We start from the raw sequence: 22,325 nt of genomic DNA on the forward strand, positions 1-22,325 counted from the left end.
AAACAGAATTACATTTCATGGTGTCTTTTTTTTTCCTCCCTATATTCCAAGATATAATAATGCACAGCCAAAGACACACAGACTAGAAAATTAATTGTTTGGCTTCATTAAAAAAAAGTTTAAAGTTGTGCTAGAAAAGCGAATCCTCAGGAATATCCCTAAGAACAAACATAAAACAGTCACCTACATAGAAAGATAAGCCCAGAATGATGTTAGAATCAGTGATCTGATACTCATCCAACAAAATTTCTATTTCTATTACAGCCCCCTTGAAAAAGTGCCATGCCCTCATGATATCTTTATGTATTTTGGTGTAGGACCTTGCTTCTTTTACGCTAACATGGGTCTTGCTGCATACCATGCAAGTTCATTGTTAATTCATTACACATTAGCTTTTGTACTATTAGGAGCCTGAGGAAATACATGCATCTCTTTACTCTGTTACCAAATCATCATCGCTGGGTCTACAGTACTTCTCCCCACAGTCTAAGTCTGTATGTGTTAGGTCCTTGAACTTCATTCAGTGCAAAGTGGATAGGTATTCTTACTGCATTTCTTATTTATCCTGTATTTTTGAGTGGCTGACTTCCAACAGCAATCTCCTAAAACTACAGTAAGATCAAACTGTGCCTTGACAGACCAGCAGCCAACAACCCTGGGGGAGTGTGGGGGAGGAGGTGCATTTTCATGACCAAAGAAGTCTAGAAACACATTCATAGTAACACAGACTGGCTTTTGGACAGGAAGAGGTGCAGAGACATTTAAGCCTTCTACCAGAAGTAGAAATGAAACAAGGCTTGCCCAGGGGAACTGGGAGAGAGAACACAAACAGGGACACTGATGGCTGCAACATTTTTGTATGCATGTGGGAGAAACATCAAATCAGCCTTCAGTTCTGAGCATTTTATTTCCCTTCGATTCTGAAGGCAAGCAGTGAACACTGAAAGCATTAAGAATTAAGAGAAAATTGTCAAGTACTTCTAAATGCAATTAAGCTGCTCAAAACTAGCTTCAATACATCTAAAAAAAGTTCTAAAGGGAACTACTGCAAAGTGAGGAAGGAACTGCAGGTGCACATAGCTCTGCGGGAACACAGGGTACTCTGCTAATAGCACTACGCCTCGCTGAAACAACTGAGTCAGCAGAATTTCTATTTATATGCTCTCTTCCTACAGCAGTCACAGTCAAGGCAGAAAACTCAGCAGACCTGCCTCAAGGGAGAAACTGGTATGCTTAAGAAGAATCAGCAGTACAGCGTAAGAAGCAATCCTACCTTTTAAGCCTACACAGCTTAAGTTTAAGGAATTGTAAATTGGCAGAAAAGAGTAAGTCTTGGATAGAAGGCAATAAGATAGACAGTTTGTGTTTTCCCCCTTTGGAAAACTGTTTGTCACACAAGTATACAAACAAGCCTTATCCAGTTAATTTTGTCTTCCCTAAATCTGCATGCAGCAACAGCTGATACTCTACGCTGGTCTTCCTTCTCTGAGACTGACTTTCATGATGCTATTTAATACAGTTATTTAATTTACTGCAGCTCATAAATAAATACTGCCTATGTGTTCCATCAAACCAGATGGATTATAGGATCCTCTAACTTTGTGATTTCTTCCCAGTCAGAAAAGTTTTTTTTGTTGTTGTTTTTTTTTTGTTTTGTTTTGTTTTGTTTTTTTATTAAATCAAAAGGGAACCTTTTACTTGCCATAGTCAAATTCCTCAAAAAAAACAAAAAACAAAAAACAAATCACTACTGAGCAATTCTTCCTGACTTTATGTTCTCAACAAATTGTGTTGACAACAGTGCTAATACACATAGCATGTATGAACAGGTTAACAAACAGATTTTACTTTGACCCTCCACCAGAAAAAAAAAAAAAATACCCAATTGTTTTCCCAAGCAGATGAAAATCTGCAATGAAAAATTATGTTCTAAGGTTTCTTAAAGATACATGTTTAATTCTAGAAATGTATCTTGTTACTTAAAGTAAGCAGTTGGATCTGTAAGTCTACAGTCATATGAACTGCATTCAGTTACAGTATTAGATTGAGATTATAAATTTACTTTCCAGTCTACAAGCAACAATATGCAAGCATCTATTCTTAGGCTCTATGTCACTAAACAGATGTAAATCGTTACCGTTTTATCCCTGAGTCGTTCTCCATGGATAAGAAAATCAGCACAGCTATTCTCTTCCTGGGGAATGACTTTGAAGACTGTGACACAGCTTAGTCCACCCCCTCCAAGTGGTAACCATCCACCACTTGAGTCATCTCGGGTCATCACCACAGCTCTCACTCGTGCATAACTATTACTGGAAGAGATGCAAAAGAAGAAATTAGTTTTCCATAAATGCAAAACAGCTAGTTAAGAAAACGTGACAAAATAAACAAGCAAAAAAAAACCCCCAAATTAAACAAACAAGAAAACCAACAGAAAATAAAAATAATAATAAAAGAAACAACACCTCAAAAAACCCACAGCCAAGAAATTCACATTCTGGAGGCTGAGCACTTCCATAACTGCTACTCAGAAGAAACCATCCTAAAAAATCTCTCAAACATTCCCATCTAGTTTCATGTTCTCACCAGGGCTACTTCACGAGTTTGCACTTCTGCTTGGAGCTCACGTGTGATTCCTTGTAAAGAAACAATCAGACAACATAATTCCTTAGTCAACATTTACATTCTTCTAGAAACTTCGCAGTCAGTGATCTAGCTAGAGGGCCGGGGGCAGGATAAGAGTATGAATCAACTCCTGATTTATTTTAGACTAATCATGAAGCGAGTCATTCACCATGAAATCACGCAGAAAAGAGAACAAGAAAGCAGAAAGAGGTCAGGCCTTCTGCCACTGAAATCTAAACAAGAACAGGCTTCCGGCCAGAAATGCTGCTCCCTCCTTCCCATGTACAGAAGCCCTCCTTTGGAGGGGGTAAGTCAGAACACATGGGGTTTGACAGTAAAATTGGTTATGGCTACTTAAAATCTAATATTTCTAGTATCCATTAGCTGGTTCTCGCCTATACTTGCAGCGTATGGAAACTTACTTGGATTTTACAACCTAATGACAATTTTCATCATTCAGTATTTTCATAAAATAAACAGCTACTGCTTCTTTCCATCCAGATTTCTTTTCCAGAGTCTCAGAAAAAAAACAGTCTGTAACCTTCTCTCTTACATTTTACTTATTTTTAATTAAATCACACATCTTAGTTTTGAGCATGAATTTGATGCTACGTGTGTTGTAAAACTGCATTTTTTGTCAAGGAAGAAATATGATTCCACCCTACATTCTAAATATGGTTTATTGCATGAATGAGTATCCCAGCTCTTCAAGAAAAACAAGCCCCAAGGTATCTTTTGCAATGTATTTCTGATCTACAGTTTAAGTATTTACGCCAATAAGGACTGAACAGGAAATATTAAAAGGGGACAAAGCTATTTTTTCTGTACAGAAATACTTGCGGTACAACCATTACCAATGTCAGTGTTTTACGGGCTGGTTCGGCCCGGTTCCGCGACTACAGGGCAGAGGGATCCACAGATCCATGCCTCCAGAAAGGGGAAACAGGCAACCCCAAGATAATTAAACACGCCAACGATCTGAGGAGAAACAAACTGATTTACTAAATATGGTATCAGAATGCACCATAACACACTATAATACAATATAGTGCAGTATAATTAGAACTGGAGCTAATCATCAAATAAAATGAGAGAGCGCGTCCAAAAAAGCTGAAGGCCTTATATTAACGGCGTGCAGTTGGGACGAGCAGCAGCGAGAGCCTGATGATTGAAAAGAGGGACATCAGGTGACCTACCGAGGCCTTTTGTGTGTCCCCCTGAGCAGGAATGATAACAGAACAGCAAGCAGCCTTCTAGCGAATGCTGCCGTTCTTCTTCTCTTCCAGACAGGTGCCCGGAACTGGAGCATTAACTCTTTAACTCCCAGTGCACTCCATGCAGTATATGGAATACCAACAGCCAAAAATCATAAAACCATGACAACCAAACTTGTATTTTAAAAAGTCTGATTTCCTGAAATGTCCCAAAATAATGAAAAATAGGCTCTTTTTTGTGTGTGTAATTAACACATTACGTTCAAAGACTTACATGATTCATACACATGATTCACATACACGTGTATGTGTATTTATATAAAGAATTTTGCTGCAAGCATCTAAAGCCTAAATATATAAAGGTCTGCAGAATGGGGGAAAAAAGAAGACTGTCCAATTTTAGCTTACAAGCAAGTTAAGTTGTTTATAGAGACTTTCTTCACCCCTCAAAAAACAAAAAACTAAAACCTCCTCCTCTTAAACTCGTACTTAAAGCAACACTTCACTCAACATTTCTCACCATTTCTGTACCAGTATCTTTAAGTTACTTCCCTCACACAGCAGATAAAAAAATCCCAACCCTTCATTGCATGCATCTATCTATTCTAATGTCTGAAAATAAAAATGGTTATCCCTTGATGCTTAATAGTATTACTGATATCTAAATCATTCATTGATCTCTGTACCTATACTTAACTCAGTGATAATTTCAGATTGCAACCGTGCACTTAAGGTATAAATAATCATTTGTCTCTTATTTGTCTCACATGAGCCTCTTCTGAAGAACAGAGGGTGCCTGGACATTGCTGTGGAATCACAGCAAACAGGACGCACTAGTTAAACCTACACTGTATTTTCACTATTCTCTCTTCAAGCCAACTACAAATCTAGCTTAGAAGTCATTCATTCTGTAAACTTCATTGACAATCTGGATATTAGAACTCTCTTTTATATACCAGTAGAACTACTAAACTATTCAGTAATAGTTCAGATAAACATCATTCAGAGGTAGCCAAAGAACTTCACTTAGAGTAAATGAGAAAAAAAATGAAACTTTTTACACTCCACACCCATTTGAAAATTGAAAGAGAAGGAAAAGGTAGAAGTAGCACATGATACTTCAAAAGCTTAGCTCCTTCCATTTCCCAGAAGTCTTCTGGGAGTGTTGGATTTCTTTTTTTTCCTTCCCCTTCCCATAATGAGAAGCCTAATGCAGTCTAGTTAACAATCTTGTGTTTTCTTTCTGTATTTCCTATCCTTCTGACTATTTTAATAGGCAATATTTACCCTTTCATACATTTTAGAAACTACTGTCAAATCCACTCCATTAGTGCAAGAGCCAAAGTAAAGGTGCCCAGCAGGTAAACCTGTAATATTGACTGAATAACTTTTTAACTTGAGAAGAAACATTTTTTCCAGACAACTACCATATAAGTTAACTAGATAAATTCATTACTGCACTTGCATAACAATGCCAAAACCAAGAAATTGCTTTATTTACTATTAAGAAAAAGAACTTGACAATTGTTATCCATTATCATCTTTAGTAACAATACAAGCTGGCAAACAGCAGCAGAACTCACAGGGATTTCAATTTCCAGAAATCTCTGCAAAACAGAGCTGCCTATCACAGCACTGGTGGTATTGAAACCAGCCAGCTCTCCTATGTCCCTCTATGTGGGACAACTGGGAACACCTAGCACTAATTGTTAAAAGGCTATGATGGTTTAGCTGCAGGAAAGAGGGCGAACAAGGCTCCAGTGTTTTTCAGCACCATCCCTTAAGTATTTTTAAAACCTACAGCCTGTTATGTTTACCTGCTCTTGCATGTTCAGACATTGCTGATAGAGCAGCTTGTCAGAAGAAAACCAACCAAAACCAGAAATTAGTTGAGCACTGCTCAACTTTTCAGATGGCCACCAGAAGCGTGAAATGCAGTAGGAGGGGAAGCATTGCAACAGCAGGTCCAAACCTACTGTATTACATGCAAGGTTTCCTAAGACCCCTTGATTTTGGTTGTAGCCACTAGAAATTTGAGTCAGAGAAAGGTTTATGGGAAAGGCAAAACAGCATTTTGCTCATAAGAGCTTCCTGCTTCCCAAGAACAGAGATGCTGTACTCTCTGGTGGTACTTAGTTATTTGGGGAAAACTATACTGTAGGTAAATTCCACTCCCCCACCACATCTCATCACAATTTATAATTTCTTGTAATCACTTAAGAATACCATACTGCTACCTCCTTACCTAAGGCACACTACTGTTAGATAAGTTCTATTCTCATAATTCTGAATTACTGTTTGGTTCCACTGTGGTGATCCACAGCCTTCACTCACGTTCACTATAAGAACATTAAGCATTAAAATCTGACCTCAGGTATTAAAGGCAATCCTCCCTCTCCAAAATCTATACTGTATACTTGGGCCCAAAGTAACTTCTGACCTGAATGAACAAACTGTCGTTCCAGCCTGGGAAGCACTCCCTGGGCCCTGACAAACAGAGATCTTCAGCCTAGCAACTCTGTCCTTCAGGACAGAGGGGGTAGATTTTTTTCTTCTGTCAGCACCCTTCCCTTAAAAGTGATTTTCTTAGTTTTGGGTATTTCTTATTTGCAATATCAAGCCAATGAAAGATACCAAAGTATTATTATTACAATGATCCTTTCTTCCATTAAGGATCCAAGAAACTGAAGGCTAAGGATTTTCAGACAAAATACTTTCCCCAGAGAAAGAGAAGAAGACATGCAGAAGAAGCAAATAACGAACAGCAACAACAAAAAAAGTTATCTTGTTGCATTCCATTTATTTTAACTTTGAGGAAAAGACTTGCATACCGTTGATTCATACTAAACATTACACATCTTTTATATTGCAGTTACTGTAGGACTGAAAAATAATAGTGATGTTTGCACAGACAACCAAAGTGCAGTACTATAAAACAACTACAGTTTCTATTAAAAAAAAAAAAACACACTGGTTCTGTAAGTTAGAAAACTGAGCTACATAAGAAATTGATCCTCCTAGCTTAAGAAATTTGTTTTCTGGTTTCTTTCAGAACTGGAAAGCAGCTTTGTAGAGAAGGACCTGGTATCCAGCTGGACACCGCATGAGCCAACAATGTGCCCTTGTTGCCAAGAAGGGCAGTGGTGCTCTGGAGCAGTGCTGCCAGCAGGCCACAGGATGCAACCTTGCCCCTCTGCCCTGGAGAGGCCTCACCTGGAGTGCTAGGCCCAGAGGGGCTCTCCAGTGCAAGAGAGGCATGCAACTGCTGGAAGGAGGCTAGTGAAGGACTACATAAACAAATGTCCTGGTTTTATCAGTATCCCATATCAAAACATCATGCAACAATAAAACAAAAAGAAACATAAATAACTGCAGTTGACTGAACACTGACACAGGCTGCCCAGAGGCTGTCGAGCATCTTCCTTGGAGTCCCCTGAAAGCTGTTAGAGCAAGGGTTGGATCAGATGGACCCAGAGGTCTCTTCTATTCTCAACCATTCCATGGTTCTTTTATTTAATGCAGTATTTCAAAGCGCAACCATTTCAAAAATACATTCAAAATTTTAACTAATTTGCTTTAATTTATGAGAATTCACATTAGTTTGAAGTAAGAGTTGTCACTGCACACAACTACTAAAGACTTCTGACAAGGTTTAAAAAAAGGTATTTTGAATTCTGAAAACTTGACACATTTTGCTAAGAAAATACACTGTCATCACTGGTGAACAAGTAACAGCTCCAGGCTGATCTCAGTGCAAGCTTGTCATGGATCAAGGCTCCATACCTTTGACTAACGCTTTACACACGTACTTTAACCCTTCCAACTTCTGGTGCAATACACCTGTGTGTTTGTAGCCTCACCCAAAGAGCATACGTGAACCACACTTGGCTTTTTATGGCTCTCATTATCCACACAGCTTAGCAGATAATTTTACAATTCCCAGCTTCAGAAGTGTTTATGAGTACGTGCATGCCCAGGATACCAAAAGGTAATACCAAACCACTGAGCTAAAGTCTATTTGACTTGCAGATAACATTTGTTGAGTATTGACTCAATTTAGAAAAAAATAAGTAATTTGACCAGTATCACTTGAACACACCAGTAACCTGCTCATGATATAAAGCCCTTTCTTGCTGAAAGTTTAAGAGAATGACTGCCGCCAGCATGAGACACTAATGACTTGTCTACAACAGGAGATGCAAATATAGTACTAAACAAGACAATTTACATCAATAAAATAAATGTCAGCATATCCTATCATTTTGTATGTAAAAGAAACTGTTGTGCATGTTTTTTTTTTTGTTTGTTTGTTTTTTGTTTTTTTTTTTTTGCAGTCACTATATAAGAGACTGCCTGATGCAAGTGTTACCTTTCTCCTCTCACAATTCTAACAGCAAATCAGAATATGCATCAAGCTGTCATGCTGACAGAAGGCAATACTTTATTGATTTTTCTCGTTTAAATTGAGAGTTAAAAGGTATGTTAAAAGGACGGAAGTTACAGCAACCAGGCATAGCTGCAATAACTAAGAAATGCATTTTTGTTAGCAAGAAAAGACATGGATTTTCAAGAGGAATTACTAGACCAATGCTGGTACATTTAGGAGGCTAGTACTCACACTGACTGAAAAATGAAAAGCTGGATACCATAATACTTTGAATTTTCCATTTAAATAAAATGAATTGGATGTTCCTGCTTGAGCAAAATAGTTCCTACAGAAACAAAAACTACTGAGCAAACTTGCCTGAACTCAACATGGCAGAAATAAAAAGCTACACTGGAAACTATCACCTAAGAAGGGAATAACTGGTATCTGATAGAGTCTCACAAAAACAAAACAAAACAAAAAAAAAAAAACCAAAACACAATAAAAACCCAAACTGCACAATGATTATTTAGCAAGAGAGATCCCATAACTTGAAAAACAAAGTGTTTGACAACATATATACAACTCAAATTTGAAAACAAGATACAAAAAAGAAGTGTCAAAAGGGGAAACTGTCAAAACAGTGCATTGTTGTTGTTATGTCTTCTTTTAAAAATAACATGAGAAAAAAAATTAAAACTAGTGTTCTAACATCACATTCCTATCTGAATATAGAAAACTGAAGATTTGTAACATAAGTGAAGCTGCAAAGAAAAATGGCTACTGGTGCAGGAACTTTAATAAAACCTGAGTGCACATTAACTAAGAAGCTGTTTAGCAAGTTGAAAACTACAAAAACTACCAAGTAGAAATTCAACATTTCTGTGAATAATGTAGGCAGTTCCTGTAATTACATATTATTCATGAAGATCAGTTATATGAAGTAACATAAATATACCAAAGGAGATCATATACTTGGGTTCTATTTCTTTCAAAGAAAATGCCTTCTGCAGAATTAAGTTTTAGTAATGCTATGGCTTTTGTAACACCATGTGATCAAGGCAGATTACTTAGAAGATTACATCTGATATCAAATATACAAGCAAGTAAGGAATACTTCCCCAAAGTTAAAAGGCACCAATGTAACATTCAAAAATGGGGTGAACATGTTTTTGACACAAGGAGCAGAACTAAGAGAAGCAGCAGACTGATATAGTTAGTAGTTCCCCTTGGAGGAGCCAGAAATGAGTGGGACTTCCACAGCTGTCTGCTCAACAGAGGAATGTTGATACCAGTGATTCTTGGTCCAAATTCCACCCAATTTAGTAACTTGCTTCCTCAAGCTCAACTGGCTTCTTCCAGAAAAGCCTAAATTCACCTTCTTTTTACAAGCTGACAGCCAGAAATATTTACCCTCTTCATCCCCGTCCTGCTTCTCCTCTCTCTACACATCTTCTTAATTTCTTCCACCTCCTTAACAAAGGAATTTCTGAAGATCCTAAGGAATCTCCTTACTGTATGTATAGCACAGAACTGCCAATTGCTTTACTATCGATAATTGCTACCTATTTTTTATCACATATCAATCAAGCTGCTGGTATCAAGGCCATGTATTAATTGCAACTTGCTTTCCATAGAAACATGTAGATTGAGATGAAAATCCCATAAAAAAAAAAAGACAAACAAAACGAGACTTATTTTTTCCGTTTCTTCTCATCCTTGTAAAAGCACATGACTTTCTAAAGAAATGTTGGAAGAAGCTTCAGCACTTCAACAAACTTAGGACAAGTTTGTAGCCTGAGATGGATTCCACAGAAACTAAGACAGCTTAATACTTTCATTAGCTGCTACCAGACAACATCCATCCAGGTAAAGTGGTGTTTTTGTTGCTGTTCTGTTTGTTTAAATAAAGATTACTATTAGTCATCTAGCAATCAAGATGGAGGAAACAGGACCCTAGAGTCACAGTTATCAAGACATGAATGCACTAATCAACAAGTCACTTTGTAATCCTGTTCGTGACCAGTAAAATAAGATGAAGGTAACTAGTACACTAAAATAAGACCACATGAAGATTTCTTATTAACAGCTTCAGCTACCCTAAAAAGGTGGAACAGTCTGTACTGCATATGTTATTTTCAAATAAGCACCTATACATGTATGTTTCTTGCATTTAACAATAATGTTTCACAAATATCTGAAAAGCTATTATTTGCCACTTAACAATGATACTGTTCTGCAAAAGTACCAAATAGACCCTGCCATACTTTTACAAACACACTAGAAAATATTGTATTTTATGTTAATTTATCAGAAATTATTTCAGTTTATCCTGGATTATGCACTGTTTGGGACAGTGACTATCTGCAACAAACTAATTCAGCAATGGTGACACTGCAACTAAATAAATAAATAAAATTAAAAAAATAGAAATCTGCACCACCACTTTTTTTTTTTTTCTTAATAAAAAAAACAGGCATTGCATTCAGGCTCTTGTTCACTGCTGGTGAAAATGCAAAGCTATTGGTGGTGACTATGTTGAAAAATAGTGTTTTATAGCTGAGAATTTGCTCTGTCAAATAGCTTAACTGCGTTCTTTGTATCTGCTGTCATTTCCACAGAAATAAATAGGAGGCATTACTTTTGGAGTGACCTACCTATAAAGTCCAGTTGATGAGCTGCTATGTTTGTCTTTTGACAAAACGTATAGGGAAGAAAAAGCATTAGTCCCACTCAGTTGACTCACCTTGAGCAACACTTCATATTAGGAAGGCAACCACAAAATTTAAATTTAAATCTTGTGACATTAAAACAAGTTTGTAAAAGGCCTACATCATTCCTGACATGCATTTCCACTCAACAGAAAAGGGCCAGGATCTAAAACGAAATAAAGCATCACAACACATAAAAAATAAAATTCTTCCTTCTACTGTCTTGTTGAGCTTTGACATTACTAAGTATTCTTGAACCACATGAAGGAAAATTGTACTTGATATTGTTAAATCACAAGCATGTCTCAACATCTGCACTCAGATGGCCTTTTCAAGGACTTTAACCTGGTCTAAGGAAAATGGTCCTGGAACACAAATTACCATGCCAAAAATCCCTAATGCTAAACTGCTTCTCTTTTTTAAACATAAGATGACAAAGGAAAAATACAACTTCCAAAAGTAAGTTTCAAAGAAGCTTAGTAAGTGGACAAATCACAATGTCCACACTAGCAAAGACTATAAGCAGAACTACAAAATGTATAACAAATAGCATGAAAATCAAGAGTAAATACAAAAATCTGAACCAGCTTTAAGTGTGGTAACTTGTGAACTTACAGTTCTATTTTAAGAGGTTTTGTTTGGTGACTGAAAGGAAGCTACCACTCCCTTGCTATGCAGCACCACACTCTGTGGTCTGAATCAGTCTTTTTGTACTATTTACAAACCTCGTATCTTTGGGAGAGAGGAAATACAGACAAATGCAAAGAATTCTGCTACAGTAATCCATCAAAGGAGAGGAAATGAGATTAACAAGATTATATATAATGTTTTAACTACGTGGCCTTTATATCTGCAATACTTCAGAATGAACATTGAGAGTGAATATTTAACTGTATGATCAGTTTGATAATCCAATACGTAACTGCATGATCTGTTTGATAATCTCAGTAATAATTAGAATCCTAGCCAACAGTCTCAAGTACAGAAATGATTCAGAAGTCCTAAGGTCAGAGACCATCGGAACGTTAACAGAGCATCAAAACAAACAAACAAAAAAAAAATCTAATTCTTGTTAACTGCATTCCCTTTTCCAACTGCTGCTAAATTAACAGCTTTCACATTTTTTAACGAAAAGCAGTATGTAGTGAATACTTGGTTCATGAAAGAACACAACATGTAGCACAGTAACCCTGAAGGGCCTCTCACTTCAAAATGAAGACTATTTAAGTTGTATTATTTGTTTCTGTTCCAGAAGCTTAAAAGCTTGTAAACAATTGCCCCTGAAAATATATCAGATCCAAATAAGAACATATTTACACTTCCAAAATCATTGCTAGTAATGAGAATTCTGTTATAATCACTGAATCTCTTTAAGTCTATTCTGCACCTGGAAAGGGGTCAATGAGCTAGGATTTTCCTTGTTCTGGCAACAGCAAAGTCTTAAAAAAAAAAAAAAAAAAAAAATTGCATCTCTGTTACATCTCTGAGATCATGAGATGATTTAGAGCAGTGACAATATCTTGATAGTTCCTCTTTCGACATTTCAAAACCACTAATGCCATTGGAAGATATAGGCCTGGGGTGGGACACTTCACCTTAGGTGCAAGGCAACTGCACAAAACATACGATCTGACCAGACTATCAAGGAGACAACTGCAACACAACATAAAACTGTTTTAGGCAGCAGAACCCAAGAGAACCCACTGAAAAAGTCCTCCTGTTCCAGTAGATTTAAGAGACAAAAATGTCAGATAAGGAAAATTGTATTTTTTGAGTACCTTTGACACCTGTGTTACACACTCTTACTGGACAATACAGGCTGCAATCCCCTCCAAAATGTTTCAAGTACAACTACGTGCCATTTTTGTTACACAAAACGCAGTACAGTAAAACGATCTGTAAAATATTTAGTATAAAACTGAAAAATTTTCTGAAGTCAATGTAGCGAGATATACATTCCCATTCCACAAATAGGTGAAGTTTAGTATTTAACAAGACTGCTATCAGTGAATCCTCACTGCATATCTAATGAAATACAAACAGAAAATCCAAGACTCCCGCTTAGAGAGACAGAAAATGTTTTCAGTAAATATGAAGACAAAAAAACCCTGTAAGAACAGACAAACACAAAGAAGACAAAGCTCAACCTCAAGAAACAGAAATCTAAGTTTGGCCCACCACTGATTTAATTCATACCCATATTTTGGTATGGACTTCTGCTCTTCTAGCACCCTCTTTACTCATATCCCAACCACGGAGTGTAGCAGGAAAACATTATGGTTTACAAATAATTTTCCCTCATTATAAAATAACAACTGAATGAATACTTTTATCTGCAATGAGACTGTCTATAAATCTGGTAATACAGTAGTTATTAACTGCTTTGCTAGCTAAAGAAAAGCAATCAGCATTTTATTAAGCATCCTGAAAAAACGAGGTCAAAACACCAACAGCACATTACAAATAATGTCTTCAGTGATGCTAACAGATCATTTCTGACTTTTTTAGCTTAAGTGTTCCCTATCTAGCAATTTAAGCCTGAAGGACCGGGTGCATCACAGAAATTAATCTGACAATTTTCTAAACTTTCTTCACTATCCAAGACCAGGAATGAATTCACCTCACCTGAGCTTTTCATGCCAGATATATAACTTTCTGAGGAGCCTGTTTCTTGAATCCAGTTGCACAAACATCAAAAAAGTAACTGTGTCTGAAGAGATAAAAGAATATTCCCTAATCATACAATAAGTCTTCAACAGAACTCAGCTCTAATTTTCATCCATTCTTCTAAGTGTTCCTGAAGACTTGTTTATAGTTATTTTTTAATCTTACTGACTTGACAGAAAAATCAAGAAAGAAATACTGGTTAGTTTTTAAGGCTTTCAGCTCCATTAACTCAACATTTTAACCACCCATGAGTAAAGCAGCTACTACTTGTTTTTCTCATCTGTACACTGACTGGGAAGCGTTGTGCGACTGGTACTTGGTGCAACCATCTAATTGAGGCATTATCACAAAAGACTGTAAAAAACAAAACAAGAGAAAAAAAAAAAAAAAACAAGAAAACAAACCAGTATTGACTATTCCACACGAAAAGTTGATGTTTAAAAGAAAAACAGCTGACACAGCTGTTTCTTTAGGAAGCACAAAAAAGAAAAGATTGCCTAAGAGTTATTTAAGGGGAAGAAAGGGGAGCTAAAAATGCCAGAACTCAAGTAACAAAAATGAAGTAATAGATGTTTCAAAAGTCAGCTACATGAAGTGAACAGGGCTGGGGGAGGAAATGCTGCTTGCGTAAGTTCTTCCCTACCAAGTAAATTTAACAACAAACAAAGTAACAAACAGAATCCTATTTTTCTAAACATGGAGAGACAGGAAGAAAACCTGGATGCCCTTCCTCAGTGCACAATCACAATGCATACTCTTGTTAAGCAAGTACTTCTGAAATAATGGCCTTCTATAGTATACTGATAAAAACACGCGTATAAAATCTGTAGCAAGATCTTAACCAGTAAAAATTGGTTTAATTTGCTTCCAATATAAACTGATTCCAGAAGAAGTGAAAAAGGTAAAACACTGAAGTTTTAAATTCGTAATTGTATATGAATTAAATCCTTTCCAGCAACTACAAGCTGTCCAATTGCAATCCAGGACTGTATCATGTTAATCATTATAAATAACACAGGTGGGAAATCCCTAAGGACCATGATGCATTAATATAGCCAGTAAACAGACAGATGAAAATGACAGCTGCCAGATTGCTATGTTTCCCATAGCCACTTTCTACAGCCTCATTTCAGACAGTCTTTCAGTGAACACTGCTGATGGAAAAAAAAACCTACCAGTAGTTCTGCACTTCCTTCTACCAGCAGATTGAAGCCCTTTTCCTGCCTGTGCTAGTGTTGCTATTACCACGAGCAGATGAAGCACCATTTGGCACCACTGCAGCACCACTCCTCTCCCCTCCCTCCTGGTCAGCTGGGCTCACCATGCACTTTCTCCAAGAAATCTGCAGCCAGGCAGTGACAAACACCAGGATGCTAAAGTGAACCAAGAGAATTTCAGAAGGATCGCTTCAGACCAGAACAGCAAGCCAACCTTCAGCAGCAGAAGACTGATTTTAGGTCTCAAGGTGCTCTCACAGTGTCTTGAAGTGATTCTGAAGTCAGAACATACAAGCTGTACAAGTTGCAAGCAGTGGGATCACGTGCAGCAGAGCCTGCTTGCTTCACCTCTGGTGACTGGTGCCAAGCTAGCTCCCACAAACCCATATGGATCAGGAGAAGATGGAGCAGTCACAGTCCAGCCACAGCTCATCTGTTTCTCTGCATTATAGACGTATTTTGAGATTAAGCCACAACCTGAAATGTGAATGTTTAAGATTCAAGTCACAAATTTTGGCACATTTGATCTCCTTCTGCAGTGTCAACATAATTTAACTCTTAAAGTTTCCTTGTTCTGGCTTCACATGTGGAATAATGAGCAACAAATGCGTAACGTGACTATGAGCAGTTTTTCCTCCTCCTAGAAATACACATTTTCTCTTTATACAAATTCTTACCACCACAAGTTTTGGCCCTCATTGTTTACACTGTTTTGGCCCAGTTTACATACTAACAAACAGACTGAGTTTCCTTTATGTACAGACAGAATATCAAGGGGTATGTAGAAAATGGACATTCTGAACACTGTGAGAAGTTTGTCCCACAACATGGTGAAAATTGAGAGGCAGAGAAACCACAATTTTCAAGAAAAACAATAAATAAATGCATCACAATATAAGACTCAATTGTTAAGCACATCAACATACATATAGCTGTTAATTTTATTATCATAAATCCACCTAAAACAAAATATCTTCAAGAAAGAGGAAAGAGAAATTAAGCACTGCCTTGCAGCAGATTAAAGCTTTCATTCTCAGAATTTTAAAGTGAAGTAATAGTAAAGGTTGGAGCTTTATTGTACACATTCCAAAGTCTGAATTCAAGCTGCAGTAAGACTTAGCAAGTATTAAGAATACTCAAATCTGGGTTGTTTTTTTTTCTTCCTTTTTTTGGAAAGGAGCTACAGCAATAATCCGTACCAAGAAGAAAGTTCAATAACAAACAAATATGATTTGTTTTAAGCGATTCACCAGCTCAAAGATGCTTTTTAAGATCACCAATATTAGAGGAAATATCACTCAAAGGAAGTTTAAAAAAAAAAAAAATAGCCCTTAAGAACTAGTTGGAAAAACTGATCTGACAACTGAGCCCTTTTTTTTTTTTTGCTAGAAGACATTTTTCATTTTAAAAAATAAAACAAAATAAAATGCCTGAAGCACTAATTAATAATTCGAAATGAAGATTCTTTACATTTTAAGTTAATCTACTGTACAACACGTTTTTTTTTAACAGCAGTGCTACTGGCATCATGAACCACAGCTACTTGTTACTGCTTTAGTTTGTGCCCCTGCATTATTATGCCAGGCACATAAGGGAGAGGAAATACAAATCTCTTCTCTTCAAAAGAAGAAAAAAATACATGAAAATCCTTCGAGTTTTGCAGCTATTCATCCTTTAATAAGGATCATTATTTACAAAAGGTTATTCAGTATTTGTTGAGAATGCAGAAAAATACAAACCCCATGAATTTCTAGCTTAAACACTGGGTTCCAGTACACAGGCACTCAGAAAAAAAGCAGCCTCCAGATTATACTCAGGCAAGCATTCTGACACAGACAGACTATGTACCTCCACGAGACAAATTAAAGGGTGATGCTTCAATGAATAGTTATATGGACAGGGTACAGTATACTATGCAGAGTGTGTAAATGACACACAAAACCCTCATTTTGAGTGCTCTTAACTAATTGTAAGATTTTACTTACATGAGTTGTTTGAACAGTCATGTATGAGGAGTTCTACCAGTGATTCAGCACCTGCAGGTTTGCAGCAAAACTTACTTGATTTTGTGGGATAATGGGAAGGCAACTAAACCTGCTCACCTAACTCCAGCCTCAATGAATCTGCCCCTTTTTCTTCCCTCAGTCTCGGGGCACAACTCAGCTGCTTCCTTTGTGCTAGCTCAGGCCGTTATGCAATGGTGAAGCAAGCTGGTTGTGCAACCTAAGCAGAAAATTCAACAACCCAGAAAGATTGCTTTGACAGATCAGTGCACCACATCACCTGCAGCCATGCTCCTCTGTTCTAAGGCAAAGGCAGTGGTGGTGAACACACATAACTGCCTCTCAGAGGCAGCCCAAAATGACAAAGATCAAAGTTTCATCATTAGAAATGCAGGTATGAAGAATTATTTTAAGACTTACCTAAATAATTTTCTTCTTTCTTTTTTGGTGCTTACATATAAACTCAACTTTAAGCCAGAGGAAATTCATAAGAGTTGTTTTCTGTTCCATATATGAACTTAGTAATTCTAAGTCCCTTTTTTTTTTTTTTTTAGTGCTTTTTTTTTTTGAAAAAAAATTTAATTCCTCAGTCTGAAACTGGTCACCGATAGAGTAGCAGAGTTTAACATAAAATTCCATCTGTTCCTCCTATACATTATTGAAAAGCTAGACAAACTTTACCCTTTGGCTTTAACAGACCCGGAAACCAGGAAAAAAAAAAATCTCTTAGCACTTCCCTTCCTTTAGCATTTGACGTAATTCACTATGGATGCGCTGTACACACACTTCCACCACCAGGTGTGTGTCTGAAAAATCTCATTCAGACAGCCCATCGCCACAGTGTTTTTCTGATCTATGCACTAGTGCTCACAGTTGGTTGAACATAAGATAAAAAAACAGGCCATGATCAACTTCACAAAACTAGTCAACTTCACATGACAAGACACTGAGAGTGCCGTGGCCTTATTCCAGAATATGAAGTAAATACCTTTACCATTCAGATTTGGAATTAGCCCCACAAGCCTGCATTGGTTCTTGATCCTTGCGCTCCAGCCTCCCGAACAGCAGTTACACAGTTAAGCACTGATGCTATTAGAATAAACTTCTGGTGGGAAGTGCTAAGAATTCACCCCGCTGCCTACCAATCTATCCAGAAATCTGTTCTCACTCCTACTTCCTCCTGTCTGTTCCTCTCTGAAACAGCAGAAGGGGGGCAGGGAGTTTGTCTTTCCTCTACTGGATCACAGTTGTGTACATGAACTATACCAGACCATATGGCAATCTCTTTCAATTTGTACGAGGCAAAACAAGCTCTCCAGCAGCCCAACTCAAAGGATCCACAAAAGAGAGCCTACAGACAACCATGTACATGCACATTTCTGCATCCAAACAGACCAATTACTAAATTCCATCAATTCACTAAAGAAAAACCTTGATTGCAGAAATTCCCTGAGATAGGAAGGCACTTACCATATCCACATGCACATTCACACCAATGTTTACATTTCTCCCTCAGTTGTACACAAAGCAAGCTGGCTGCCCACATGCAACTCAGAGCAGTCAGAGAAAAGCTGAAGGCTAGGATGCATAACTCAGCACACAGGAAGGCTTTGACGTAAGGAAAATTATTGTATTAAATGAAAACCGGTGCCTGTTTAATGAGCAACACATGCAGAAGATGATCCTGCTCACAAGAGAGTAAAGCCGAAGATAAAGGTTGAAAGCTGAAAAGAATCCTCCACAGCTGCCTGAATGCTGACAGGCAGAGGCAGGCTAACCAGAAACAGGCATGGTGGATTTTCCCTTTGCAAGGGGAAAACATTCAAGTTTTATTGAACTCCAAAGTGCAAAAATCCAATAGGAAAACAACCCTCAGATGCAGAACACAGGAGAAATCCCATTACCCGTGCTCAATGAGAACAGGAAAGCATCTCATGAGGGCACAACCTTTGGATGCATAGCTGTGTTTAGCTTTTACATAAAATTAGAGTTACAGGATCAAACACTCTGGAATAGGATCTTCTTATTTCCTTGACTTAGAAGTTAAAACAGATTGTTATGGAGACTTGATTTTCAATTTTTACAAAATAGTCATTGAAGTTTACAGCACTTTTTAGCTCAGCAATCAAAATTTTGTGTAAATTAGTACAGAACATTGTCTTTGTTTCCATATTAAGTTTTAGCAAACATTACTTACATGAACATGCCGGAAGCTGATTTGAGAGAAAATAGCCCCACCAGCTGAAACTGTGTAAGTTTTACATTTTAAAGAGTTGAATTAAGCTATGAGAGTCATTAAGTACATATTTAATTTTAATGGTATAACACAAAAACGTGATTTTGACTTTACTGTTCATTACCACATTCTGAAGTCCTTCACTATCACTCAGTTTGCTTACTGAGAACAAGAAGCAACTTAATCACTGGCAGAAGTGAGCAAACCAAAAGCAGCTCAAGGCACTGCCCATTACCTGCCCTGAAGAGGCAAAATACCAAGACAAGACAGCTGCCAACAGGCTTGATATATAACCAGGACCTGCCTATATTGTAACACTGCTAGCTACAATAACTGAAACTTGAAATGGTACAATGGCAAATGGTAGTCAACTTTAATATGGCAAGATTGAATGCTATTCTGCCTTTAATTTACATGTGCTAATATACCTGCAAACTGCAATCAGAGATCTGTGACAGTTATATTAGTACCATTCACTCTGTATGCTACGGTTAAATACTTATCGTTCAGGAAATTAAGAAATTTGAACATTTCTCTCTGTTTGCAGTTCATAAAAAAAGAACAAAGAATCAGGTGGCTGAGAGATTTCAGCAAAATCCAGCCCTAAAGCAAGAGGAAAACTAACCACAGCAGACCATTTGTTGAATCACTGTGATAGGCAGAACTAAAAATTGCTACTGCCAGAATAACGATGAAAAATAATTTTCTTGTTGTTGGTAAGCAAGAATGAAATAAAGGCAGCTTTATTTTCTTAGTTCTGCACTTTGTCATAATTTCAGATTATGAAGATTGAACATACAAAAACCTTAAGGGTGCAAATGTTAGTGTGAAAAAGCTTTGGGGTGGTAGCTCTTCCTTACTTATTGCCCTGTACTGCCCACTGGCAAGAGGATGTCAAAGATGCTACTAGCCTTTTTTTGAACGTACAGAAGACAGCCATTAAAAAAACAACAACAAGCCACCATCAACAACAACAACAACAAAAAACAGTTTGAAAGAAACTTTGAAATTGATGTTTAACAGCAAAGAATTAAAATAATAAAGTACTTTAAAAGTTAGAATTAAAATGCTAGAAATGCGAAGTCCAACAGGGTGACACTGATTTCAGAAAGCTCACAGAACCCCCTCAGAAACAAGTTCCTCCAATTCACGCCACAATAATTTAAGGTTCAGTTAGTGTCAAGCACCATTATTTCTTAAGGGCTTTTCTCAGACAGATTATATGTCAAATAGATTTAACCCCAGAGATGTAACATGATCTTATAATAGTTATGACTAAATTACAAGTTTTAAAGTAGACAGCCATCAAAGTAAGGAGAACAGGCAATCATGGATTCAGGAAATGTACATTCCCCCATAGTCGGCTAATGGCAACTTTAATAGGATGTGATGGATTTTTCTCCACCAGGAGAAAATACAGCCTGCATTTCTGCTTCAGCAGCCCACGCCAGCTGACTAATGGAGTTATATTTTTGTCTCATACGAGGATGGTTACTTGCCCATTGCAGAATGAAACATTAGCAGCAGCTGTGAGGTGAACAGAAAAGCTGCTCTATTTGGTAGCCAAGATCCAAAGCACAGGCCTTTCCTCCAACAGTGGAGCTCATTTTCTGTCACACAGTGACGAAAAGACACAGCTCAGAACGAGGCTGCTTTTAGGGCTTAAAGTAGCTAACTGAAGATGCTTTAAGGAGTAATAAATTTTCACAAGGAAGCACAAGATTCACAGAAAATAAAAATAGGATTCACGAACAGTGAAGGGTTCTTGAAATCTTAAAAGAAATTGTTGGAAATAATGCATGCGAACCAGAAGTTTTTTTTTTTTTTTTCAAACAACTCTTATCAGATGCTATTAAATGCAAGACCTCCTTACCTTGGTATAATAAAACTAATCGCAACAGACCAGTCCCAAGGAAACATTTCTGCCTCACTGGTGAATAATCTGCATATGCCTGAACTAGAAACATCTTTTTATGCAAGTATTTGGGCTTCAGTCCTGCAAAAATTTAAATATATCAGTCTGAGTAGACCTACAGATCTCTGCAGAAGTCTACAGAGTTTATCGCATGCACAAAAGCTAACACATATTTATAAGCCTTGCAGGATAATTGCTTTTGGCAGGATATAAATAACATCACTACAGTGTGCTTTAGAATCATGGTCTCCTGCCTTCAGAAGCAGGAGTTCTGGTGAAGCCTGTCACTCGTCATATACAGAATGGCAGCTGCATAGCCCACAGAGACATTTAAACTTCTCTTTGCATTTTCTTTAGACTCTCAGAAATAGCGTATGGGCATTCTTTTAAAGCAGAAAGAAAGCTAACGAATAAAGCCTATAAAAACTGCCTAGAAATGCTATCCCAGTGCCATGGATACCGCTGGTAGGACTGGAAGCAGTTCCTAGACAAACTATCTATAGCTTCCAAGCAGCACATCAATTAGGCACTGGGGTTTACTATGTATTTTTCCAGAACCTAACGCACTGGCTGACAGGGCAATAACTCAGTATGAGAAGCAGGCTTAATAAAGAACTCTAATGTTCCCTGTACTAAACTTCAATGAAAAAAAACTCAAAAATCTGCTACAAGAAGAGCTTTCAAAGAGCAAGACAGGCATCTGAAATAATTTTAGAAACCTGATGCCAGTAGTTTGCCTCATTGACTTTTAAATGCACTCCTAAAGCCAGGCCTTAGATTTCTCTTCTTACTTGTCAGGTTTTTTTCATCTTTTTGGCATTGCCTTTCTGCCTCCTTCACCCTCCATTTTAACATCAGGAAGGACAACCTTCTGCACAGCAGCGCTGGTCACTGCCAATGCCACTGAGAGCAGCGTGAGGGGACCCGGTCCCTCCACTGCCAGCCCCCCTCCTGCCACACCAACCGGCTGTACACACAGGTAGCTCCTACAGCACATTTCGTTTTTTTCTCTCACTCCCCGCCCCTTCCTCTTCTCCCCCTGCTGCTCCACTCCACTTTTTCCCATGAGGTATCTTCCTTTCTTTAATCCCACAAAAGTGAGACTTTCACTCAAGGCTGTACAGCTGAAAAAGTGCTGTGTGCAGCGAGAATAGCAGTGGGGTTATTTACTTCTGAGGAACTGCCCACAAGGAGTTCAAAAGTCCTTAGCAGCAATGAGGGGAAAAATGTAATTTAGAACACTTGGCAGCTATCGCAAACCGATACTATCCTTCATTCACAGTTCACACTGCTGCAGCCCAAATCAACAGCTACAAATTCCTTGCATTGAATCAACTTCTATTAAATACAGTTTATCTCATATACAAAAAA

At 37.6% G+C, this 22,325-nt stretch overlaps 1 protein-coding gene across 1 annotated transcript in view; it reads right to left on the reverse strand.

Moving 5' to 3' along the window:
- Positions 1 to 22,325, reverse strand: part of SPRED1 (sprouty related EVH1 domain containing 1) — a 54,206-nt gene that overhangs the window by 18,069 nt on the left and 13,812 nt on the right. Inside the window, exon 2 of the mRNA XM_042814237.1 lies at positions 2,138 to 2,312. Within this exon, the coding sequence (XP_042670171.1) occupies positions 2,138 to 2,312 (175 nt within the window). The remainder of the gene's footprint in view (positions 1 to 2,137; positions 2,313 to 22,325) is intronic.

Source organism: Centrocercus urophasianus, unplaced genomic scaffold (genome assembly GCF_019232065.1).
Source record: "Centrocercus urophasianus isolate 14NV4802_14NV808 unplaced genomic scaffold, USGS_Curo_1.0 seq_14, whole genome shotgun sequence".
In the NCBI taxonomy this organism is placed as follows: domain Eukaryota; kingdom Metazoa; phylum Chordata; class Aves; order Galliformes; family Phasianidae; genus Centrocercus; species Centrocercus urophasianus.